This window comes from Cheilinus undulatus, linkage group 17 (assembly GCF_018320785.1).
Source record: "Cheilinus undulatus linkage group 17, ASM1832078v1, whole genome shotgun sequence".
Classification (NCBI taxonomy): domain Eukaryota; kingdom Metazoa; phylum Chordata; class Actinopteri; order Labriformes; family Labridae; genus Cheilinus; species Cheilinus undulatus.
Window position 1 is genome coordinate 17157988 of NC_054881.1, and position 27123 is coordinate 17185110.

Sequence of the window (27123 nt, forward strand, 5' to 3'; positions counted from 1 at the left end):
CTCTTTTTTGCATATGTAAAGAAAATAATTACACCTGACACTCTTGTATTGCACTGTTTTGTTTAGTTTGTGTAAAATTATTTAAATGTATTTATACTGATTGTATGACTATTTTGCTTTTTTTTACATATGCAAAATAACTATCCAATTTCAAAATTTCAAAGGTTATTTGAATTCCTTCTACACTGTAAGCCCAGATGAGCTGAATTTACTTAGAAAATTTAAGGAAACCGGTTGCCCTAAAAAATTTAAGTAATGTATAATGAAAACTTGAGTGAATTTTTAAGTACAACAAACTAACTAAATGCTAAGTTGATTTAACTCAAAATCTTTTCCAAAGTCAATTGCTTTGCATTATTATTACACTTATTAGTTTAAGCCCCTTGCACGAAATCACGAGTTGATTTAACTTAAAATCTCAGATAATACTCTCTGTAAAAGTTTTTTGAAGTTATCATTTCACCTGAGGTGAACTAACTGTGCCACCATTTACAACTAGAAAAGCACTCGGAGAGCGCAGACCTCCACCATTAGCCCCATCTCCCAAAAGTGAAGAATCCTTTAAAAAATTCCTGGATCCGTCCCCATGTGGCCCCCACCATGGCATTTACCAATTACTCCCTCCCCAGTGGAGTGGAAACATGGTGAGGCAAAGCATTGGCTTGACTACAGGTGGACTGTCATGGTGGAAGCATTGCCTGCCGTTGCCTGCAAATGCACTGACAGTCTCACCCATGGTCTCACTGGATGACTGGAAGTCATGGCAGAGGGTGAATATTCCTCTATTCCTCCCAGCATTGTGAGCATTCTTGCTACAATTCGCTGTCTTTCTCTCTGTTACGCTCCGACTCGTCTCCTCGACCAGGCATGCATCTTTCAAACTCTATAAACTCCAAAACTTTGAATAGAAACACACCCAAAATGCTGCTGGGATTGAAGTAACTCATGTCCGCCATCTCCTAGTGTAAAGTGGTAACAGCGCAGACCTCCGCCATTAGCCCTATCTCCCAATAGTACAGAATCCTTTAAAAAATTCATTTTCAAAATGACTTAAGTAATGTAAAACACCTTAGTTTTTTAAAGTAATATTTACTTGAATTATTTGATCACAAACAACTTTCGGGTTAACAGTGTACATTATTCTCTGACATCTTGATGCTGATGCAGGTCATGGCTTGGCCATGAAGTCTGACCTTACTTTCTTATTAGTTTAGTTTAATGTGCTCATCCACATTGTTGACATTACCAAAAAGATGTAATTCTGTTTTAAGAAAATGTGTTTACATTTTGAAAATGCTATATTTTTCAACAGCATAAATAAATAATATATTTCTTTCTTTGATAAGAGTGATTATCTTCAGGTTAAACATTAAATATGGTTTTAACAGATTAATTTTAGAAAAGATCAGGATTTTGTTGACCTTCATAGGCTCCCCATTTGTCTGGGCCCCTCTCCCCTTTATCCCCCTTTATGGGCAGCTGTGCTTAATTACACAGAGACCAATATAGCATTCTTTGTATTCCGAGGCTGTGAGGGATTTTGAAGCAGGGCAAATTAAGCATAAAAGATGCACAAGTGAGCCAAAAGCAAGCAAAAATCTGTTATTTATTTAGCTGTTTTTTCATTTTAAACTGTCCCACTGTATAGTTTTTTATGAACACAGTCACAAGGAGAATCAAATTACATGGACTGCATTTTTACATATTGGATAACTGGCAGATAGTATATTTCTCTTTTAAAGGATTGGTATAATTCCAGAGTTGTGAAAAAATCATCATCACCAGTCCTGTACAGTATGGCTCACTGCACTCCATATGCAAAATTATTTTTTGATTGAATTTTAATGATCACATTTCCTGTCTTACTTGGCCTGTTGACATCAAACAAAAACTGAAATAGAGCCTTAAAATCCACACAAACTGACTGCAATATAAATGCCACTTTGTTTTCATGCTATTTTCTGAAATACAGAAAATCACATTTTTATAGTTTCTACAGTGAGTGCAATTATCTACATGTTTGCTTATTTGTTTAATACAATCCCAGAGCTCCTTACATTGTTGCTGTGTGAAGACTGATTAAAAGAAGCTCAGGTAGCTCTTTCTTAATAAACAAGAATTTAAAAAGATATGGACAATGGATGCGGGGGGCCCCCCATGCCTGTGTTGCCCTGGGCCCAAAAATGGCTAAGTCCGCCACTGTTATTAAGAATTTCCTTGTTTGTTTCACATCAGGATGCTCAGGGATGATGTGCTTTGTTTGTATTTGAGCCTCTGGGTGTAAAACATGTCCAGTAACAGTGTGAAAAAATTCAATTTCCCCTCATGGGATTAATACAGGATGGCTTCTTCTCCTTCCTCTTCCTCCCCCTCTTTTGACAAATATGCATTTCTATCTCCTCTAATTTACCTGGGGAACATTTTTCACAATTCACCCCAAAAAGGATAAATATTTGTTTTTGTTTCTAGTAAATTAAGTCTTGTAAACACTGTACTGAAACATAAGAGGCAGTGATTTCTATTCCAAGAGCAAATCCCCTCTCTCTTCCTTTGTGTGAGTATTGATTAGTTTACACTCTGTCAGTCTCGTCTCTCAGCCTCTCTGCATTCACAGTCGTTGGACAGTTGACCTCTTATAACACCAAAGACACTTACAGTGACTTTACAGTAAAAGTGTCAGGACACGTTGAGGCCTATGTGGCTGGTTTGTAGCGAAGAATCATGGGAATTGTAGTCTCAGGGTTCTGTTTAAGTTGCCTTAGTTTTTAATCCTTATTAAAGTGGTTAAATTCCACATTTGGAAGGAAGAAAAAATGTAAAATGCGGTCTTTTTACTCACCATCCTTTGGAAAACTGAAGTCCCTGAGCTCTGATGTTTCCAGAAAAGTCATCAAACACCCAACAAATCTTGAAGTCTCAGAAAAATCACACTCATGATTTTGTGATAAGAGCGACTCCCATGTGAAGGCCTCATTTCACAATAACATTTTCTGAAGGGGCGGTGCTAAAATCACAGCTTGGATATGATGTCAGCATTTTCTTTACACTACCACTGACTTTAAACTCTAACACTTCCTCCTCCTCCGCCTCTTCTTCCTCCCCCCTGCAGCTGCTCCTTTACAGCCTCCCTCCCCCGCCTCCTAAAACCCCCCCTCCCCTCCCAGTGCCATCCTCCTCCCTGGCTCACCTCTTCTCTCCATCTTCACCTCCTCTTCTTCCTCCTGCTGTCTCATCTCTCTGCATGGTGTGATGAAAATGTCTTCTCCCATCTCAGAAGAGCTTGAAGTTTAAAGCGCTAACAGACAGAAAGATAGATGGAAGGGCAGACAGACAGACAGACAGACAGACAGACAGACAGACCCCCTGCCTGTCTCTCTGACAGCTGATCAAAAGGAGAAAATGGGTCAGGCTTCTGTTCTTCTATCCTTAATTACACAACAGTCTTTAAACAAAGCAACATCTGCCCAACTACCCACCCTGCTCCTCCTCCTCCTGCTCTTTCTGTTCATCTCCTCCACCTTTTCTCCTCTTTACAGACCCTCCAACCCTGCACCGTCATCACCAAGGCTCATCCAAAATGGAAGAATCTTTAAAAGAATCCAAACACCACATACAGAAATTCAATGCAAGGGGGAGGGGTTTAAATGTGAAACTTTTACTGCACAAAATCCATGCATAAAGACATGAGGATGAAGACATGCAGTGCTTATAGAAAGTATTCAACCTCTTGGATGTTTTACACTTTTATTAATTTTATAGATTAATCATGGTCTACAGAATTTGGTTTTCTTGAAAAAAAAAAAGATTTTAAAGTGAATACAGATTTCTACAATGTAATGTCAATTAAACTGCATCAATATTCACCACCTTCAAGTCAATATTTAGTAGATGCAGCTTTGGCTGCAATCACAGCACTGAGTCTGCCCAACACAGGTCTGGTCTGACGGCCTAAAAACACCATTCTGGTCTCATCAGACCAAAGAACTTTCTCCCACTAGACCATGGTGACCTCTAGTCCAGATCTAATCTGAGTTTTCTTCAACAGTGGCTTTCTCTTTGCCACTCTCCCATAAAGCTTTGACTACTGAAGAACTCAGGTATCAGTTGTTGTGTACAGAGTCTCTCCCATCGTAGCTGTTGAAGCTTGTAACTCCTTCAGTAGTCAAAGGTGTCTTGGTGGCCTCTCTTGTCTCCTTCTTGCACGGTCACTCAGTTTGTGAGGACGGCCTGATCTAGGCAGATTTACACATGCGCCATATTCCTTCTATTTCTTGATGATGGATGTAACTGAATTCCAGGGGGATGTTCAATGCCTTGGAATTTTTCTGTATTCGTCTCCTGACTGAAACTATTCAATGACCTTTTCTCTGAGTTGCTTGGAGTGTTCTTTTGTCTTCATGGTGTAATGGTAGCCAGGAATACTGATTAACCAGTGACTTGATCTTCCAGACACAGGTGTCCTTATGCTTCAATCACTAGAGACACATTTGCTGCACTCTGGTGATCCCCTTTTACTTATTGTGAGACTTCTAGCACCATTTGGCTGGATCTCTGTTGAATTAGTCAGCCACTTTAAAGGGGGTGAATATTTATGCAGTCACTTTTTTTTACACATTTTTGCTCAATTGAAATTACTTTGTAGAAATCTGTTTTAAATGGAGCTTTATTGATTTATAAAATCAATAAAAGTGTAAAACATCCAAGGGGGGAGAATATTTTTATTTTTATTTTTTAAGATTTATTTTTGGGCCTTTTCATGCCTTTACTGGATAGAGGAAGAACAGTGTGTAGACTCGGAAACAAGGAAGAGAGTGGGGAGAGACATGCGGTAAAGGGCCACAGGCCGGATTCAAACCCTGGTCACCCGCACACATGGGTCGAGCCTTAAACCACTCGACCATCTGCGAGCCCGTTAAGGGATATTTTAATGCCAACCTTAGTAACAACAACAGGGCAGACCAGCGATTAAAGAAACAGAGATTTCCTGCAAAATTCAAATTCAATAGTTCTACATTTCTATTCTGCTGAAAACTGTTTCTTCTAACTGTTATATCTTTGTGGTTTTGAATGCATCTGGTGTTTCATTTTGATGTGTTGCTCCTTAGATGAAGAGCCTTTGACCAAGCAGAGCGGGACCATCAACCATGGAGTTGACCTCCTTGTCATGCTAGCTTGCTGGCCTTATATACTAACTTATACAAGGGGGTTTACATTTGAAAAAGGCTTAATTATATTGAATAATTTGTTTTATTAATACGAATGGTGCTTTTCATATAAAAAGTAATATATTAGTAGCACTGTATAACCTGATAAGCACAGAAATGCCCTCACAGGGATTCATAGCATAAATCCATGTATACAGAATCAGCAGCTCTAGCACTTTCCTCTGGACATTTGCCTCCTTAGCTTGGCTCTAATCAGCTGTTGGAGCTTGTTAGCATGTTATCATTGGGATTAAAAGTCTGAACTAGTTTTGGACTTCCATGCAGGTTCTGAAAAGGCATAACACAGTCCAAAATTTAATGTCTAACAATTGGCCACACAATGCCCACAAGGTCCATGGTTCTCAGAAAACTTTCCCCCTCTTATGAATGTCCTTGCTGACCTCGACGGGTCCTCTTGATGCATCTGGGCCCCTCATACTCCTCGTTATCCCCCCTTACGTATAATCAAGGTTGCCAATGAAGGAAAAGTGATGATAAATATTGCTCCCAACAAAAACTCCTGCAACATGAGCATGGAATCACATAACAAAAGATTAAAGTGTAATAGTCACTCTGATAAACAGACGTCAACATGGAAAAAAGTCATAAAAATAAATGTATAAAAATGGCATGAACAACCATCATCATATTCAGACTTTTATAAGAAACACGAATGTAATGAGGCCTTCACATTCCCCTGCTTCTTTTTTTAATGTGTCCTTATTCCATTACACTGAAGAGGTGGCCCACATTTTCAGTAATTTAGTGTAAAGTAAGAGTGTGATTGTTTTCTCTGTTGTCTTAACCATTGTTATTTTATGAAGATGGATCGGAGGCAGAGAGAGAGCGCTGGAGAGAGATGCAGACAGAGTTATTTAGCAGCCGTTTGTCCTTGGAAGTGTAATGAATTGTAAAGTGAACAGGCTACAGGCCATAATGCTCTTTCAGTGCAGCTCCCACGCTCATCACTCCGCCCAGAGACTGTCGATAACGTCCCAACACACACAACAACACACACAACAATACACACAACGGCAACACTTCATTTACACAGCAGCGGCCTGCTCTCAACACTGTGAGCAGCTGTAAACATCTGTCAGACATTACATCAAAGATCACACTCTTTTTATTTATTTCACACCTTAATCCTTGACAGCGCCGCCATATTGGTAATGGCAGAATCTCTCTGTCAGCAAATACAATTAACGGGGAAACCGTATGTTTTCTGACTGAAAGGCATTAATATTTACATTAGAATTACTTAAAGGAATCACATTGATTTGTTTTCATGAAACCCCTTGGATGTTGTAAAATAAATTGTTGCACTCAGGGTGTTCATGATCAAAAATGACAGCATACATAAATTGCACCAAAAACATCTTACATAAATATTTTTTCAACCTTTTTTGCATCAAGTGCAAAACCCTGATGATTGTGTTGTGAAAAACACTAAAGTGAATTTTTCTGATATGCAAATTGTATTTCCTTGAAGTGGATTATAATATCTCTGAATATGTTTATAATGAGCAACAACTTTGATTTGAATGCATTATTATTATTATTATTATTATTATTATATAGAAGTAATAGTAGTATTAGCAGTATTAGACTTTTTAGAGATTTTAATATTTCTTTAACACTGAGGATGTTCTTGGCCAGATATTGATGCAGAACAAAAACAGCATTTAAAAGTAAACAGGTTTAAAAAAAAACAAAAAAAAAAAACAACAACTTTGTATATATAAATAATGAGCACCGACTCTGACTGTTGTGTATTGTTATTGTTTTAAATTTAGTTTTTGTTGTGAAAAGGTTTTTTTTTTTTTTAATAAATTGTTACACTAAGGGCCAAAACTGGATGTTAAACATAAATTACAATAAAGATACTCTACATTATTTAAAAATATCCATCTTTTTGCATGATTTTTTAAAAACTGGGTCAGACCTGATCATGAATAACACATATCTCTTATTTTTTGTGAGATTTAACCCTTTTAGTTTCAGTTTAAGTGCAGACCCTTTATATTTTGTGATGTAAAAAACACAAAAAATTAACATGCAAATTGGATTTCCTTGAAAGAGATAATCACATCTGTGAATATAGAAATAATGAGCAACAACTTCTTTTTTTTTTTTTTTTTTTTTTTTTTGAAGAATGTTTACTTAATTTTTGTACAATAGTAACCCTAGAGAAAATCAGGAACAAAGCATGCAATTTGCCCTTATACCAAATATGGACAATGGCTTATATCTGGTAACATCAATACAAAGTAAAAGCCAAACATCATAAATTGCATGTTTTTTTTTTTAATTCAAGGACTTAAAAAACAACAAAAAAAACAACAACAACAAAAAAAAAAAAAAACGTGTTTTAATGGGATTTAGTGGAGCATTGTAACTTTTGGCCTTGGCAAGGGTCGGCTGATTATCAGCCTGGCTGATTATTGATGCTGATATTTGGCATTTGGCCAATTATTGGTATTAGTACTTTGTTTTACCAATAATTGATACAATTATTTAATCAAAGAGTGTGTTACTTTTGCTCCACTATAAGGTGTGTCTTCCCCTCTGGCTTTATTTTTACTCTCCACAGTCTCACCAAATGTCCTTCATACAACACAATCTGATTGGCTAGATGTCACATGAGTACATGCCAATCAACACTTGAGCGTATGAAATCACTTCCTGTTTTTCAGTGCTGCTCGTTGCCGTTACTCATGCTTATAGAGGCAGGGCTGAATTATTGTTTTTATGTCATTTTTTTTTTTTTTTTTGATTGTGCACTTTTACTTTTACCACATTGCGTGCATTTTAAATTCACCAGTTCCAAATGTCAGTCATTGGTCTTATGAATCACAAATAATCAGTCTGAAAAAAATATCTGCTGCTAGCCTTAGAAAGCAAATGGATTTGCCAGATTCTGTGTCTGCCATCAGGCACATCCATCATGCAAAGCTACAATCTAGAACAACTGTGCCAGATCTGAAAACAGTTTGGACCAATTAGCTGTTAGTTGTCCTGTAAGCCAATAGTAATGGCTGCCACCAATGCAGTTTTATTAGCGCTGGGCCACATGTCTTTATTAAAATAAGAGCAAAGAACCACACTGAAAGTTTTTCTTGGCAGAGAATATGTTTTTGCTCTTTTCTGGGCATGAGTTTTAGAATCAAGTCTTGGCCTCCCCAAACACAATCTATGGGAGGTTTCCCAGATTAATATAAAATATATCCATGCAACTGATGTATGAAAAGTCTATCTGGCGTGTCAGGTTATTTCTCCTGCATCCAGGCCTTCTTTCCATATTCTATGCTCATTGCATCCACATTTCTGAATGTTTGACGACCAAACATTGCAATACCAGTGTAAACTGCAGGGGCAGTATTGAGCTGTGTAGCAAACAGTTAAAGACAGAGCAGCAAAACACAGTGAAGAAGAATGATTTCAGGAATATTGTAACTTTTACAGGAAATATTGATTAGGGAACAATAAGCACATACATTAAGTTTGTTATTATGTTATATTAAGTCTTTCTTCCGCTCTGAAAGCTGTCTTATCTGATTGCAAGTATTGTCGTACAATCAGACCTCAAAGATGAGCATAAGCCTTTATTTAACTAGCAGCTCTGCAAGGAAAGAGAAAGATGTTTCCCTGTTTTAAAAGTATTTTCCGTCCTGTCAGTTGAGTGTCATCCTGTGATAATCATGTGTCATTTCCTGTCACCTTTCTTTATCGCAGCGATCGGAGGCAGCAGGTGATGAGATGAGAGCTGAGATGAGATCAAATTTTAATGATCCCTCTGGGCAAATTGTGTCTTTGCAGCAGCAGCAGCAGAGGGGACAAACCGGCATCTTCACTTAGTTACAGAACAAAATATCTCGGATTAAATCACAGCTGATACTATCTGCTTCTCAAACAACACACTGAATCTGAATAAAGGCAGAAATATACAGTATTAACTCCTGCAGATGCTGCTGGATGCTTTTAAACTCCACATGGTGATTTTGTATCTTTTTTTCCAATTTATGAAATTTCATTAATGTGATATAAAATTGCTTTATTGTATGTTTGTCCGTGTTTTAAATGGCCCAACATCTACCTTTTCCTTTCTAATCAATTACAGAATTAAAATCTTTCAAAATAAAGGTCTCATGCTGGCTAAAAGTGGACTCATTTTTCACTCATCATTGTGGTATCAACCTTCAGTTTGTGCTGCTTTATAGATGTATTTGTATTGTTTAATTGTGGTGTATGTATCAAAGTATCTTTACCTGAGGGATTTTTGTACATTTTATCCACTGTGTTCACTCTAAGGCCCAATAGGGGATGAGAGTTGGCATTGAGCATAAATTGGAAAGTATGTTACAACCCCAATCACAAAAAAAGTTGGGGCGCTGTGTAAAATGTAAAACAGATAAACAGAATGCAATGATTGTAAAACCTCATAAACCCATATTTTATTAACACCAGAACATAAACATCATCAAATGTTGAAACTGAGACATTTCACTACTCCATTTTGAATTTTATTTCAGCAACACATCTCAAAAAAGTAGGGACAGGGCCATGTTTGCCATCATGTAGCATCCTCTCTTCTTTTATTAAGAATCTGATGCATCTTAGAAGAAATGAGACCCGTTGCCGGTGTTTTGGGAGAGGAATGTTGTCCCATTCTTTTCTGATGTTGGATTCTATTTGCTCTGGCTGGATTTTCCTATTGTGATGGTCCAAATGTTGTTTATTGGTGAAAGGTCTAGACTATTGGGAGGCCAGTTCAGCACATGGACTCTTCTCCTGTGAAGCCATGCTGTTGTGATGGATGTGGTATGTGGTTTAGCATTGTCTTGCTAAAATGTGCAAGTCCTTCCCTGAAAGAAACACTGTCTGGATGAAAGCATATGTTGCTGTAAAGCCTCTTTATACTTTTAGCATTGATAGTGCCTTTCCTACCCCATCCCATCAGAGATGCAGACTTTTGAAGTGTGTGCTGATAACAAGCTGGATGGTCTCTCTCCTCTTTAGTCTGCAGGGCACAAGGTCAGTGGTTTCCAAAAAGAATTTCAAAGTTGGATTTTTATGACCACAGAACAGTTTTCCATTTCGCCTCAGTCCATTTTAAATGTTATTTAACCAAGAGAAGATGCCAACATTTCTGGCTCATTTTCACATGGGGCTGCTTCGTTTCATGATACAGCTTTAACTGGATATTCAAGGTCTTCCCAGTTTTATGTTGAGGAACATTTTTCTGAAATTGTTCTATAATTTTTGGACAGCTTGTTGCAGATTGGTGAAGCTATGCCCATCTTTACTTCTGAAAGACTCTGCTTCTCTAAAATGCCCCGTCCCTACTTTTTTGAGATGTGTTGCTGCCTTTACATTCAAAGTGACCTAATATTTTCATGAAATGATAAAATGTCTATACATAAACATCTGGTATTTTTTGACAGCGTCCCAACTTTTTTGGAAATGGGGTTGTATTTTGCCTTTATATATTGCAATAAATCATGATTTTCTGACATTTTTAGCACGTTAAACAGGAAATATTTTCAGGCTAATTAGGCGCCAAAACCCCTCCCATTTAACCCCTGCAGACTGGTCCGAGTAGACGGCTAACATTGTCAGCTTTATAATAATACACAACGAGGATTTGGGGTTTGGCTCCCACCCTCAGCTGGTCTTCACACCACTGCATTCACTTAATTCACTGATTGGTCTTTTACCCACTGTGCCACGCCCTTCACTTCCTGTCAGCCTCTCTGATTGGCTGGCTACACCGTCACTCAGGCAGGAAACGCCCCACCAGCCCAGTCCGCTTCTCCCTCAGCAGGTTGGGTTGGTCGGTGAGTGAGGGGACCGTGGACAGCTCCTCTGTGAGCAGCAGAGTAACGCAGGAGGAGGAGAGGAGAGGGCTGGATATGGGGGAGCCACCGCACAGGCCCGAAAGATCCAGATAAAAAATAAATATATAAATAAAAAAAGAAGACAAACAGTTTTTATGTGGGAGAAAGATACAAAGAGAGGGAGCTGGAGAGGCCCGAGGAGGACGAGGAAACAACCGAGGAAGTGAAGGGACAGCGGGGATACGGACACTGACCCATCCCGGGAGAGAAAGGAGGAGAAAGCATCCAGGAGCAGCAGAGAGAGGAAGAAAGAAAAGCGTCCAGGGAGAGAAAGGAGGAGAAGGAGAGGAGGAACGAAAGCATCCAGGGAGAGAAAGGAGGAAAAGGAGAGGAAGAAAGCAACCAGGGAGGGAAAGAAAGCACCCAGGGAGAGAGGGGAAGCATTCAGGGAGAAAAGGAGGAGAAGAAGGAGAGAATTCCGCTCGACCTGATGGACTAGAGGACAGATGAATGAAGACTGCCTACACTAACGCCTATCGATGCCTGGCCAAGGACCTGGACGCGTACGCCATGAACACGGACATGACGATGGACAGCATCGGCAGCCTGCACGGCGGGGTGTCGGTGAGCTCTGTGGCCGCTGATGGGGATCTGATGAGCGGCCACAGCCCACACCACGGCCGCGGGGGCTCCTCGGTGTCCAGCCTGCGGATACACCAGGATCTAGCCTCCCGCTCGGCCATGGTGACCGGCATGGCCACGATCCTGGACGGCAGCGGGGAGTACCGTCCCGAGCTGTCCTTACCGCTGCACCACGCCATGAGCGTCCCGTGTGACGCGTCCTCTCCCGGGATGGGGATGAGCGGCACATACACCACCTTAACCCCGCTGCAGCCGCTGCCCCCCATCTCCACCGTGTCCGACAAGTTTCACCACCATCACCACCACCACCAGCGGCTCTCCGGGAACGTCAGCGGGAGCTTCACACTCATGCGGGACGAGCGGGGTCTGCCGGGCATGAACAACTTGTACAGCCCCTACCACAAAGACCACATGCCCGGGATGGGTCAGAGTCTGTCCCCGGTGCTGGGGAACGGCCTGGGCTCTATACACAACAGCCAGCAGGCTCTCCACAATTACGGCACCACGACGCACGGAGGCCACGACAAGATGCTCAACTTCGACGCCTCCATGCTGGCCAGAGGGTAAGCAGATAATAATAATAATAATAATAATAGTGATAAAAATAATGCCAGAGAGTAAGGGGGAACCATACAAGGAAAAGTGGCTTCAGTTTCTGTGATACTGCCATATAAAAAGCTACATTAGTCCAGATATATGCTGTTTTTTATGCAGGCTTAAACATGGCCAGTGGACACCTGACATATCCAATAATTATGCCTTTTTTAAAACTTAAATCTAAGGAAGGAAGATGGCAATAATATTGCAGTAAAGTTAAAGTAGCTGCAGTTACTTTTGATAAAATGTTAAAATCAAATAAATGCCCTGCATTTACTCAATAAAAAGTGATTTATTTAAACTTTACTGACAGTACTGAATACTAAGTAGCAACTTTTGAAAAGTATGTTTTTTTCTTACTTTGCAGCACTAAAACAACAAGAGAAAATGAATCCACAACTAGGTTAATTATTAAAAGGTTCCCCCTTATAATAAAGTGAAAACCAGCAGCATTTTTAGTGTGCAAAGTGAGATTATTCTCCCACTAAGTGCTACTGACCGTGATATGCAATCTTAGTCAAGCAATTAGGCATTTTCCGTGCACATTGAGGAGGTTAAACCTCCTCTTTTAGCCATTTTCTTTTATTTTGTAGAATCAGTGCAGTGGTCTCTGCAGAAGAGGGTGTACTCTTCATTTGATTCCCATATTTTAAGCAGCCAATCCTGCAAACTTTAACTATCCTGTAATAAAAATGCATATTTAGTTCACCTAAAATGTGCCTGTAGTGCTCTCACACTGCCTCTCTATGCTTCTGTTGCTTCAGTGAGGAAGGATCGTGATGAAATTAGCAGCCAAAGAATCACACAATAAAGGCTGATCATGCATTTTAAGTTAAATACTCTTTACCAAGCTTAGTGGGGGGGTACAAGGTTGCATATTAATGGACGAAAGTTTTTGTTGCCTTTGCCATCCTAAGAGAGGGGTACACTACTAAAGAAGTACTCCAAATATACCTGTACTGGACCACTGTGTTAAATGTGGAGAAGTGCAACACTTCCTTCAAAATAAAATTAAGTAAAAATACAATTTCAATCTATTCAATTGCATTAGATGATTGATATATGATTGCTTGAATAGCCGACATCTACCTCTGCCTACTCAATCACAGGTTTATAAGGTTTTAAAATAAAACTCACATTCTGCCTTAAAAGTGAAATCAGTTTTAGATTGTTCTGATTTAAACATCCGTTTTGTGCTGCCTTATACAACTTGTATGTTTTTTCATTGTGGAGTTTGTTTTCACAGTATACGTAATAGATTTTAAAAAGCAAAAGTAAACCATAAAAAAGGTTCTCAGTTAAGGTAACGTGAGGGAGTAGATGTAACTGGTTTCTTTCCACCCTTTGCATTACAATGTTTTCTTCCTGCTGTTTTGCAGTAATTTCAAGTAAATGCAGTGAGCGTAAAATAATATTTTAATCAGAAAATAATTCAATTTTCATACTTAGATCTATTAAGGCTGGGTTATATATCAAGTTGTGTATGTTTAATTGGGACATGAGACTATTTAATTTGTGCCAATATTTTGTATTTCCTGTCGAGATCAGTCTACTTTTTCTTTTAAAGCAAACCATGGAACAATCTTCCAGCCAATCAGAAACTTTGCACAGACTGAAGTAAAAAAAAAGTGGATTTGAAGGAATCAGTCTTGTCGGAATTAAACTTATATCAGAATAACTGTGAAAAAATATTACATCATATATTATTATCTGTAGTTTTCTCTCCCTTTATTTGTTTTGTAGTTGCACTTGTGTGTGTGAACATGCACATGTGTGGACAATTGATTGCTTCTGTATTTTTTTGTGATTATTTACATGCCCAGGGACTACAGATGGAAATTAGCTGGCAGGCTAAATGTGGAACAAAGCATCTTTTTTTACTTGTGCATGTTGCCATTGTGCAACATAAGAAAAGTGTTGTTGTGACCTTAGGCATGTGGTCCATGTAGATTTAATTTTGGCTGACTTTGTTATCTTGTTCCTTTACAGAAAAAAATACTGAGATATGAATTATGTAACACTCAGATAAGAAACATCAATATATGATGTTTGGGTCAGACCACCTAGTCTTAATAGCTCTATGAGCACAAGATAAACTATTTAAAATCTTAAGTTTAAATAGGGAATTGTCTTATTTATTTATATATCTTATATAAGGAGCATTTTTCTTTTCTTACTGAGTTTTCACAATTGTAGGTATTTAATTTTTAATGCTGTTTTTGGCATGTGCATGTTGCCATTGTGCAAAAAAAGCACGTTAAGAGACGTGTTTTTGGGACTGTTGACTTAGAGCTGACTCTGTTCTTGTTATTCCTTTACAGACAAAAATTATGAGACATAAATGTGTGTATATATATGTGATGTTTTGGCTGCATCACCTTGTCTTTAGGTCTGTTTTTCATCCTAGGCCTGCATGTTATGAGGGAATAGTGCTGTGCATTAATGATTTTAAATATTGTGATAAGGAAATGAAATGCAATTAACGGAAAAGAACCAAGAAATTCCACATTAGCTGTATTTTCAGTTGCTTGCAACATGTTTTTCCTGAATCTAAAGTAAGTCCAAAAACAAACTTATTACACCTTAAATTGGTGGTTAAATTCTACAAGCTAGCCAGAGCTGCATCAGTATGTCCTGGGACGATGGCTGTCATACTCAGACTGTAACTCAACATCTGAACTTTAGGCATGTGTCAGATGTTTAGCTTTAAATGCATTGCAATAATGTGACTAAAAGACCAAATATCTGGAAGGTGATGGTATATGTTCTAAAACAAATCCATAAAGTGCCTTCTTACCACTAAAATAACTTTAAAATGAATCTTTGGGTATGTGAACACTAGCATGAGCCTCATCAGTGTGTCGTGAGATCAGTGCTGTTAAACTCAGGCTAGAATTCAACATGTAAATTGTGTTCATACTGAGTAGAAAAGTCTACAGAATCTGTATTTTTGATTCAGTGTGATAAGTTCAGACTTTTACCATGTGTTTATTATGAATGCTCATGTAGCATGTTGTGATTTTTTTACACAGCCCTACCAGAGCGGAGCACCACCAGCACCGAGGCCTCTCCGGCCCCGCGACCGGGATGATGCCGCACCTGAACGGGATGCACCACCCCGGACACCCGGCCGTGTCCTCGGCGGGCCACCACCCCCACTCCCACCCCCACCTCCAGTCTCCGTCCCACGGGCCCATATTGGCTTCCACTCGGGAAAGGCCGCCCTCCTCCTCCGGGACGCAGGGGGTGAACAGCTCAGGACAGCTGGAGGAAATCAACACCAAGGAGGTAGCGCAGAGGATCACGGCGGAGCTCAAGAGGTACAGCATCCCCCAGGCCATCTTCGCCCAGAGGGTGCTGTGCCGCTCCCAGGGGACCCTGTCAGACCTCCTGAGGAACCCCAAACCGTGGAGTAAACTAAAGTCGGGACGGGAGACCTTCAGGAGGATGTGGAAGTGGCTGCAGGAGCCTGAGTTTCAGAGGATGTCGGCCCTCAGACTGGCAGGTAAGAGTGGAAAAAATGATGTGATGCTGTTTGGGATCTTCTCTGTGGCCCATCTTCTTTGCTGGCTCCAGTGTGCTGTTTCCTCATGTAGGCTGTTTTACCATTAGGCAAATGTAGTCAACTGCCTGGGGCCTCCTGCTCCAAAGGGGACTTTAGATATAGAAATTATACAGTAGGTGTGCTTAAAACATGAGTTTAACTACTAAAAATTACCTTGAGTGATTTAGACGTGCATTATAAATGTAAATAAGGGGGAATTAAGAGCATCAAAATAGACCTTGATTATCAATAAAGTCCCTTGAGAGGACCCCTGGCCGTAAAAGCAAGGTCCCAGCTCCTTAACAAGACCCAAAATCTTCATATCAAGTTTATTATGCAAGCTAGATCATTGAAATGATGAATCAGTGGATTACTGTTTGGTAAAAATGTTAGATTTGTGGCAGAAGAATGGATACTGCACGAAAGATGAGCATCTATTTTTATTTTTACAAGTTCCACCTGGCCTAAGGACATGTTAAAATGCGGTGAGTTTGAGTTGTGATGCTCCTCTAAGAGCTGATGAAGCGTAGTTGGCTATTTATATTTCAGATGTGGGTATGTCCTGCAGCTGTGATTGCTTTGAGGTAAAAGGGGAAGGGCCACATGTTGCCTGGGGTCCTCAAAATCACTAAATCCCCCTGGTGTCATACCCCCCTAGTGTCGTGGTGCTGTTTTGGGTTTTCTCTGCACGCCAAATCACAAAAGAAATTGAATCTCACACTCAGATATGTAATTACTTCACTTATTTTGCGTTGTTATTTTTGTCTTTGCTTTGGTGTTTCCTCATGTGCTCACTCCGGAGGAGGTGAATGAAATTTATTTAGAATGGCTGGTATTATGATTACCATTATTGATCAATAACAAACAGGGATCGATAAAGAATGACAAGGTCACGGGATTTCCCTCCAACAAACAGCCGCTCTCTGTCTGCACACTGCTGTAACCCACATTTATTTTCTTTAGTAATACTGGACTTTTTAGTTATAAGGAAACCAATTATTTGGCTAAAAGAAACTTACAGCAAAAGCACATTTTATTTTAAGAATGTACTTTACTTTCATCCATCGATGGTAAAAATATAAAAATACAAAAATTGTTACTGCAATCATAAATTGGGGGAAATTAAGTTCTTAGGCACAATTTAGCAGTTAAAGATACAGAAATAGGAATTTAGATATATTAAATAGGAAATATGTTAATGTATATATATGCAAAAGTGTAGAAACATTTTTAAAAATGCTTCGTAAAGCATGAGAAATACAAAATGCTCAGTATTGAACAGCGGGGATATTGCATAGAGTGTAGCACATTGTGCCCAATGAAAGACTATTATCCAGTTTAGTGTGAGGATGCACACATTACTGATTGAATTTTTCACCAGTTTCAGAGTCAGATTGCACGGTTAAAAATATGCATGCATTTGCATAACTGACATGGATGCATGTGCACAAGGAAGGATTATTTTATTCTTCTTTTAAGAAAAACACAGAGTATTGAAAGAGATGAACATAAACACATAAAAATGTTACGTTCAAAGCATCGGAAATACAAAATGCACAGTATTGAACAGCAGGGATATTGCAGATAATATTGCACACTGAACACTCAGTGAAACACAATTTTATCCAGTTTAGACCGGTTTCAGATTGCACAGTTAAAAATAAAAATATGCATGCATGTGCACAACTAATAATTGCTGTAAGTTTTTCCTTTGGCAATGATTGTCTACATCAGAATCATAAAATAATTCATAATAATGATTCTATTAAACTGAATCATTGCATGCAACTGTATTCCTTGGTTTAATAAGTTGCTTTGATTCTGCAGATCTGACTCTAACTTGGAGTTAAAACGTTGTGTTTTTGTGTTGAAGCAGGCAGGGTGACTCTGGCGATGGTGTGTGTTTGATAGTGATCACACACGCGGGCGGTGACACAAGCATGACACTCTGCAGCATGAGTGGGCTTGGTGCCCCCTCTAGTGAGGGACCGGCTGTCTGTCCCCACATTAAACCTCTATTGTCTGTGGGGCAACAGTAGCAGGGGGCCCTGTCAGGTGGATTTAAAGGGCCAGGCTGAGAGTGCAGCAGTATATTTTTGTGATTTTCAGGAATAGAGTTGCAGATATAGAGTTGGATGTTGCTGTGGGGGTTAGTTTACTTCTGAAGAGTTCATGTGGAAGTTTATTCAGATTCTTTATGTTTGATTGAGGCTTTTTGATGCCAATGTTAAGTCTTATAAGACAATTTGTACTTAAACTATATGATATTAGGATTTCTCTTGGAATCCTAAAAAATGTGAGCAGAAATTCACATCTAAAAAATTGTGAGAGATTAAATAAATCTAATTGAATCGAACTAAAAAATCTGGTGGAATGGATTATTTTAGCAAACAAACTTGGAAAACAAAAAGTCATCCAACCTCACAAATATTACCATTAAAGTTTGACAAGTCTGCATTTCAAAATAAGACAATTTTTAAAAGACAATTTTCTTACAGCAGCATTTCTCGTCCAAACCACAAATATTCTGTAGTTAGTAGTCGCTGTAGTCAGCTTGTAAGCTGCTTCAATCTAACTTTTTCATCATTAAAATTCAAAAGCTTCAAGGAAATAAAATCCAGAGTTCTAATGTTGAATAAGAGGAGCATGATAGGAAATGAAGTACAGGGTATTTACAGAAGAAAATTCAAAGAAATTCAAAGATGAGCTGCACATTTGTCTGCATAAAACTGAAGATATTTGTACTTTTGAAACTGTTGCCTGAAAAAAAAGAAGATTTTCAGTCTCTTGGTTCTTTGAAGATATTTCCTGACATGAAGAGGAACACTGAAAAAATAAAAAACAGCCCTGTCAAATGAAGTCAGGCAGAAATAAATGCTGTTTGCTCTTTTAGAGAAAGTCCAAAAACTACCCACATGTAAGGTCAGGCTCAAAGCAAATAAAAAAGGCACTCAAAAGGGATTAAAAAGGGAGAAATTTTAATAACACCCATAAGAACCAACTAGATAATTAGATCTTGACCGGCTTTATGTAATTTGCTTATTCAATTTTTTTAAATAACATTCTGTATTTTCTTTAAAGTTTTACTCCCAAAAACGTTTGAATTTGGCCTTGGGTCTGTTTAAAACTACGTGAAGATTATTTGTATAAGGGATGCATTGATACAATAATTTTTTCAACTACTCGTTCAGGTCTAAATACTTCAATATACCAGTTAACAATTCTTGGATTATTTCTAAAGTTGTTCCGTCAGCTGATCCTCACCCATCCTCTTGATGAGTTTGTGCTACGTAGCTCTCAGTCTGCTCTCTTAATCATCTTCATTTATGTTGAATTATCACCAAACTGCAGATTTGGCTCCAACTTTGCCTGCCTGTTAAGATAATGAGAGGCTAACATCATGCTTTAAGATATTGAGTGAGTGCAGTTTCTGCAATGTTTAATGACTATGAGTGTTGGCTTGGTATCAGCACCCTATTTTATATGAAGCATGAACCCTTTAACATGTATTTTTAAAGATGACTTTATTTGACTCTGGTTGTCAGAAGCTCCTTAGATAAATACAGATATTAGAGCCAAACATATACAAGGACATTATAATGTAGGTCTAATGTGCAGAAAGCAGGCTCTATGCTGTGTGGGATTTGAAAGGGCAGAGAAATATTTATTATTTCTTGAAAATTGTTTTATTGATATTTAGTATATTTTTGTGTGTGTGTATAATTTCTTTTTCCATATATCTTGATTTTGAGTAGAAATGTTCTTTTTATGCCAAAAAAAAAAAAAAAAAAAGAGAAAAATCCCTGCTGCTCATAAATGTTTGTTTCATTGAGACAGATGTAATTTTTCTGAAAAGCTGAAAAATGAGTTTAATGATAAAACACATGACATGTCCTTTAATTTTTATGGCCTATGTTTTATTTGTCAGATAAGGACACTACCATGGATTATTTCAAATGACCATAACTTAAATTTCCAAATCTATCTAAGGTTTTTTTTTGTCCTTGTATAAATCAACATTTTATACAATGACAGGAACAGTTTAGATATTTTCCAAAATATTTTAACTTTTAAATTTTGCAGCCAAGAAACAAAAGAAAGAGTGAATTAAAAAAAAAACATTATTTGTGAACTGATTAAACAACAACAACAACAAAAAAAGTGCTATAGTGTCATATTTATATAGGGACATTTTGTAAGATATCAAGAGTATCAGTAACTTTTAAATGATTGCCGCAGAACTAATGGTGTCTTTGTATGTAGATTTTACTGAGCCGTATTTTAATCAGACATTATGTGGTACCAAATATGAAAAATCTGAACTAAAGAGCTCTCAGGGAGTGCAGTCAATTAATTTTTTACATCTTATCACTGTCCTTATCAAAAACACTCAAAGTCTTATTCAAAGCATATTTTATTCTGACAAAATTTAATTCCAATTAAATGAAGATATCTGATTTTGATTTATTCAGCTCAGTGTGATTCCTTATAACAGAGTCGTTTTATGTATATGTGACTTTGGTAGCTTTTTATTTTAGTAGACCCTGGTCCTCCAGTCATTTTGTAATTATAAATGTAATTATCAAGTAATTCCTCAAGAATAAGGTGGTGATTACCTAGTAATAAGTTAGCATTTTGCCATGTTGTAACTCAGTAATATTAAGGAAATATTTACCTAGTAATAATATTAATAATGTGTGTATTAATTAATGTATTGATAGTAATTTTGTGGCAATGTTGTATTTTGCCAAGTAATTTATTTGAAATATAATGATAATTTTCTACCCAGGTAATTTCTTTAATTTGGCCCACGAAATTAAATTTAATGCTTCCTGAATAACTTTTAAGTAATTTTAGGTTTAGGGGGTTAGGGTGAAATAAGACCTAAATAGCAGAGAACAGCTACAATATGATGAGGGTCAGGGTTAGGGTATGAGTAAGGATAAAATACCACCCAAATACCAGAGAACTGCCACAATATTAAGAGGGTAAGGGGTTAAGGTAAAATACTACCTAATTACAAGAGATGTGCAATAATATTGCAAGTAATTACTTAATAATTAATGAATAATTTCTAGGTAAATACTTCATTTATATAGTACCATACTTTGAGTTCTTACTTGGTAAAATGCCAACTTAAACAAGGTTATTACTACCTTTTCTTCAGAACTTACTAGATAATTGCACTTACTATGAAATTAGCAGGTTATTAGGGCTCACTAAAACAGAGTGTTGCAGTGACTTTAACAATTTTTTGTAAATGCCAGTCAACCCAACTTATAATTATGTGATAGCATCTCTAAACTTTTCCTTCAAATGCATTTAAATTTTAAGGGAAAAAGTGATTTTCAGCATAAAGTATCTCCTGTGACGACGCCCCTATAAAATTACTCCATTATACTTTAATGATCTGAATAAGATTTTAATAGTGGCTTTGTAGAGATGATATCATATTTCATGCTCATGCTTTCCTCTGACTCATCCTGAGGTTGTTTCTGATATTTAGTGGCTGTGTCATATCAAAATCTGCTCATCTTTCAGTAATCCTTTACATTTTAGTTTTTGGGTTTACTGTGGATATGCTTGAGGTGAATTATCTTTTATGATAGATATGTTGGATGCTCAGTTTCAAGTAGATAAACATCATTTCAATGGGCTCTTAAAATGAAGAGAAGGTCACTGCAATGAGGTCTGTCTTCATTTAATTATGAGAGATCAGCATGGTGACCTGTTTCTCCCAACAAATTGGTGTTAATTGGCATTTGGTCATGACAGATTCAGTCATTTGGCACTGTGAACATGCTAACATGGATATAATGATCTCTGCAGGAGTTTACTGTTTTACCGTTGGGATTTTTTTTTTAATTGACAGAGCTGGATTCAATGATTGTTACACGTTTGTAGGGAATGTCATGGTTAGAGTTGTAGGAAAACATGATAGTGTTTCTGTGATCTGTTCTCCCCTTTGTGTCGTAACATCTAACTGTGTTTACTCTCTAAGTGACCTAGAACTGCTGTCTAATGGAGCTGTTCTCATCTGCTTTCACTATAGTTAGGTAAAACCTGCCATTGCTGTTGTAAACAAGATTTGCTTTCGTTTTGATTTGCATATTGACTTGAATTTTGTGATGCACAAGTTAAAGTTTCTTACTATAAGTAATCTAACAGATGTTTGTTGTTTTTCAGCGAATTTCTCTTAAATTTTTAAAAATTTGAAGCCAAAACTAGCTTTATGTTTAACATGCATCTTCATAGTAAGCTAGTTTCAAATGATCAACTTCTTTTTGAGCTACTTTATAGAATCTAGTATGTAGTAAATCATAGATATCTGATCCAGCGTGTTGTAAGCTAGTTCATGCTCGTTGTGGGAAAACTCATTGCGTTGTAGTTGTAGTGAGCTATTTTAGGTGTCAAAAGTTGTTTTTGTTGTCTAAAGCTTGATGTTGCTAACAGCAGGTGTACTACAGAATGAGACAAAGAGGTTGATTTGTTGCTTAATTTTGTCTTGAGAAAGCGTTAGCAATACAGGGAACTATTCTGCTCTTTTTTTGTCAATGGACAGTCTTACTTACCTTGCAAAGCAGATGGATTTGTCAGACTATCATCGTGCAGTTCTATCTTGAAAAGCTCCGATCAATGTTTGTGAGGATTAAGTTAAGTTGTATTGTAAGCTAATAGCAATGGCTGCCTCCAGTTGTAGCGGTTAGCTTGGATGTAGCATTTTCTTTATTAAAACAAGAGCAAAGAGCCACACTGACAGCTTTTCATGATGGATACAAATGTTTTTGCTATCCTGCAGACCAGTTTTGGCATGAATCTGGGATTGCTACTTGTAATGTAAGCTGGTGTATATAATGGCTACTGCCATGGTAGCGATTAGCTTTGATGTAGCTTTAAAATAGCAGCAGTTTAATCAGACCTTGACCACATATCTTGATTAAAACTAGCTCAAAAAGCCACACTAAAAGCTTTTCTTGGCAGAGAAGCTCTTTTAGCACATCCCCTGAAATGTTTTGGCAATGAATTTTGAATTTTAGCCACCAATAAGCTTTCCCTTTAAAACACAGCAGAAGCGCTAGCCTCTTTAGCTCAGGTTAGCATTGGAGCTGCACAGGTCTACTACCTTATTTTGTCTTGTCGCTCTGATTGGCTGGTCATAATTATTACAAGAAACAAACCTCACTAAGTCATAAACTTTTCCTTTATCCAGTGACAGTTTTGTTTCTAATTCATGCATAAGAGTAGTGATTTATGAACCTGCTTGCAAATTAAAAATCAAAGAAGTCCACATATGTTTGCCAGTCATGAAATAAAAATTAATAGTTGTTGAGCCTTCAATCTTCAAATCAGGAATTTCATCAAATAGAATCATACATTTTGAATAGATTCTGGGATTATAAAGGTAATCTTTGATGTTTCCAGGGAATATGAGATTAATTTCCTGATGTTTGCACCAGAAAAATACCCAGTGGTTCCTGTAAAGCTACTCCTAAAGGATGTTTTCTAGTCGATTTAGTTCTTTATTTATTAATCACTGCACTGCACTTTGCTCTTTTCATCGCTCCCTCTTTTCTCTACGGTGACTTTAAAATGTCTGTAGATACAAAGAGAGCTTCAACACTTAGATCAACAATGCTGCAAGCAACCAATAGAGCTGAGGTCAAAGATCAGAGCTGCAACACTGAGACAATAGATGGAGCAAATATCCCCCCGACCCAAAGATGAGCAGAGAGGAGAGACAGGAGCAGCGTGCAGGGGGGGAGGAGGAGGAAGAGAACATATAGAGAGCTAGAGGACGTAGCTTAACATTGGGAAAATCCACATTCATGCACGACAGGGAATTATCAGTCATAAGTTTGATCAAATTCTTGCTTTTGCTCTCTCTGATTGTCTTTATCAGTAAGTTTATGTTCCATTTATAGTCCCTGAATCAGTTCCTTTCTCTCAGTTATGAATCTGTGCATTCATTGGATAATTAGGAGTTTATTAAATAGCTGTAATACACAATAGAACTTAATGAACAATTGATTATCACACCTAAGAATATATAGCTTAATATCAGTAGTCTGACAATGCTTATAAATTTTTTTAATCATTTACTCATTAAGGTTTGTTTGATCTCTAAGATTAGATTGAGTGATCAGTAGAGAGTGGTGTCGTCTGCATACAGTTGAAGTCAGATTTGAAATAATAGGAAAATAAGCCAAGTTGTAGCTTTTAAACATTAACATGAGGCTAAAAACAGACCCCTGCAGTGTTTCTAAGCTTTAAATGCATAAAAAAATGTCTGAAACATGAACAACTGCTAAAAAGCAACAATGTAAACCAACTAATGTGAAACTGCTAATTCCCTCAAAAATATGCTTGCAATATCATTTGCTCATACTTCTCAGTTTTGTTGTTTACATATTTTTTTTAATGCGTTTGAAAGCCATTATTTTATTTGTTAATATGTTGTTTAACTTGCTACATGTTCATATTAATTACTGTCTTGTTTGTTGGCTAAATGGCTGATTTGGAAGTGCAGCTTATATTGTTTGCATCATCAGATCTTGTACAGGTTCTGCAGGATCTGCTGGAAGCTTGCTGAAAAAAAAAATAGAAAAACAACATAGCAACAGCAGTGCAAATTGTATAAAGTTGTAGATTCCTAGCCCTAAATAGATTGTCAATAATGATTATATCTAGGAAGTAAGGTTGGTATTCAGATTTTGTGATTCAGATTGTATAAAGTCATATATTTGTCATTTGGTGTAGAATTACAAAAAAGAATGCAATATTGGAACAAAATCTGAGAAAATAGTGAAAAAATCAAGCATCTTAAATGGCATAGGTGTAACTGAGATGGACACAACTCTCAGAGTTCTTTGACATCAACACAGTTAACTGTAGAAAATGTACATTTTTCTGTAGTTTGCATTGTGTTGTAATGTGCAGTATTGCCTATTGCTCTCCACACTGCATCCGTTAATTCTCGGCCCTGTGAATTTAAAGGGACATTTCGGGATTTTTGAAGTTGGGTCGTATGAGGTGCTTGGCTATAGTAGTGGCATTAGCCTCCAGTGATTTCTGTGAAAGTTGATCCTGTGGTTATTATGAGCTTACCCAATGAGCATAATGGCTATAGATAGGAGCATTTTATTCTTGTAGCTTAACGAGTTTTGCGTAAAAATTGGCCAAGAAAATATGTTGGCTTGCCTGTACGCTATGACGAAAATGTACAAAGTGCTTCATGTCCCCAAAAAACCCCTCTGTGTCAGGCACTAATTTACGATGCAGCTTTCGTCATTTTGTCTCCTTCCACAGCGCACTGATATCCTCTGATTAGCTGTGTGGGCCTGCAGGCTTCTACAGGGATAGCAATTTCCTGGAAAAGGATTAATAAAGTATCTATCTATCTATCTATCTATCTATCTATCTATCTATCTATCTATCTGAACCAGAGTACATGGAAGAAGAACTTATACAGATGGATACAGATCAGAGTTTATTTTTTCAAACACAGATATGGATATTATTAATTATTATATATTATATAATTCATGTACAGCTACCCCCATCTTTGTGAAACAAGCTCCTGGTCCCTTGACATTTCCATCTTTCCTTGTTCCTCACCCATGTCAATGTGAACAATGTACAGGAAAATAGGAATGGAGTGATCGGGATAAACATCAGGATCCTTTTATAGATATGAATGGTAGGTTTTCTCAGTGTTGCTTGCTCACATTGTGTGTAGACTTAAGAGACATGATACGTACCATGATTAAGACATGACTATGTCAAAACTGTAAGTAAACTGGTGTGTTTTTGATTGTCTGGACGTCACATGAGTAAAAGCCAATCAAAACTGAAGCCTGAGTAACACTGACACATATGGGCTCTGTAAAAAGGATGTAACTACTAATGACTGGCATAAATATTGGCCCTAAAAAATAATACTGTTCGACCATCACATTTTACCTCTAGTACATGTTGTCATAATTCTTCCTGAAACAAACAGTCTATAATTTTTGCACTGAAATATCTAAATTAATTTTAAAATGATCAAACATATGTTTTATAATTTTAGTGGAATTCCTACATTACCTGAAATATTTCCAAACATTTTCAAGTCCAGAGAAATGTGTCTTTTCTTCCATCCATGACAGACAGGTTGTGTTCATCATTGCCTTTCTGTTGCTGTATCTTATTTATATTTTATGCTGCTCATTTGTGGACTAGGATTCTTTTCAGCCACCTGCTGCACTTTTTACCACCCAGTTTCCCCCCCCATCTTGGCTATGATGCATTCAGAGTTTGCTTTCATTGGCTGTTTAGGGTAGAATAGCACTAGTAGCTATCTAGTGCACTCATCATATTTTCACATTATTTTAATCAGGAGCCCCTCTGGCAGCATAACTTACAGACTGATAAAGATGACAAAATATTGCAAAATTCAAGTTTATAATTATTAACCCTCACCTCTCTCTTACTGACAGGCTTTAAACCTTGTAAGGGTTTTTTTTTCCTGAAGAGTGGATGCTGTTTTAACAGCAGATCAATGCAAGTGTATGTGATTTTGCACACCTAGCTACCATCCAAATGTGATGAAAAGCACAATTTCCCACTAAACAGGGACTTTCAAAAGGTTTCTTATGTAGTACCCAAATAATTTAACCATTTGGTCAAGTCTACAAGGTGTTATAGAGAAAAAATAGCTTGTCTTAGAGATACTTCCTAGAAATCAGACCAATCTTTGTGAATCTAAATGTCCTCCTGGATGTTTCTCTCCTCCATGGCTACCTTTCTTCCTCTACCTCATTTTGAATCCTTTTCTTTCTCTCACCATCGCCTTCCTCCCTGGACCTGCCTCTTCCTCTCCTTCTCCCCCCTCTCCCTCCTCTGTCTCTCTCTTTTGGGGGGAGGTATTATGTGATTGTCCAGGGAATTGAACACAAGAGCAGAGGCAGCAGCGGCCCGATGAATTATTGATGGGAATCTCGGCGTGACCCGCCTCGGTCTGCTCACTTCACTTCTTCTTCACCTCGCAGCCGGGTTAACCAGGCAAAATGGAGGGAGGGCGAGAGAGAGAGAGAGCGAGAGAGAGAGAGAGAGAGAGAGGTGGAGTCCATTGTTTGGTTGGAGGACGCTGCCTTCCCAAGACTCCAAGTGAATTATGAATAAAGAGACCATGATACTAGAGGCAGTGTTAGAAAAGAGTAGCTCATAGGAGAGCTGGAAAATAAGAAAAAATCTGTATTCCCATTGTTGTAACGGTCATGATTCAGAATGATGTATCGCTGTGGGCCCAGTTCTGTTG

General features: G+C 37.8%; 1 protein-coding gene across 1 annotated transcript in view; it reads left to right on the forward strand.

The window, feature by feature from the left end:
* Window positions 1–11551: 11551 nt before the first annotated feature.
* onecut2 (one cut homeobox 2) overlaps window positions 11552–27123 on the forward strand; it is a 48636-nt gene continuing 33064 nt past the window's right edge. Inside the window, exons 1-2 of the mRNA XM_041811606.1 lie at window positions 11552–12246; window positions 15322–15785. Of these exons, the coding sequence (XP_041667540.1) occupies window positions 11552–12246; window positions 15322–15785 (1159 nt within the window). The remainder of the gene's footprint in view (window positions 12247–15321; window positions 15786–27123) is intronic.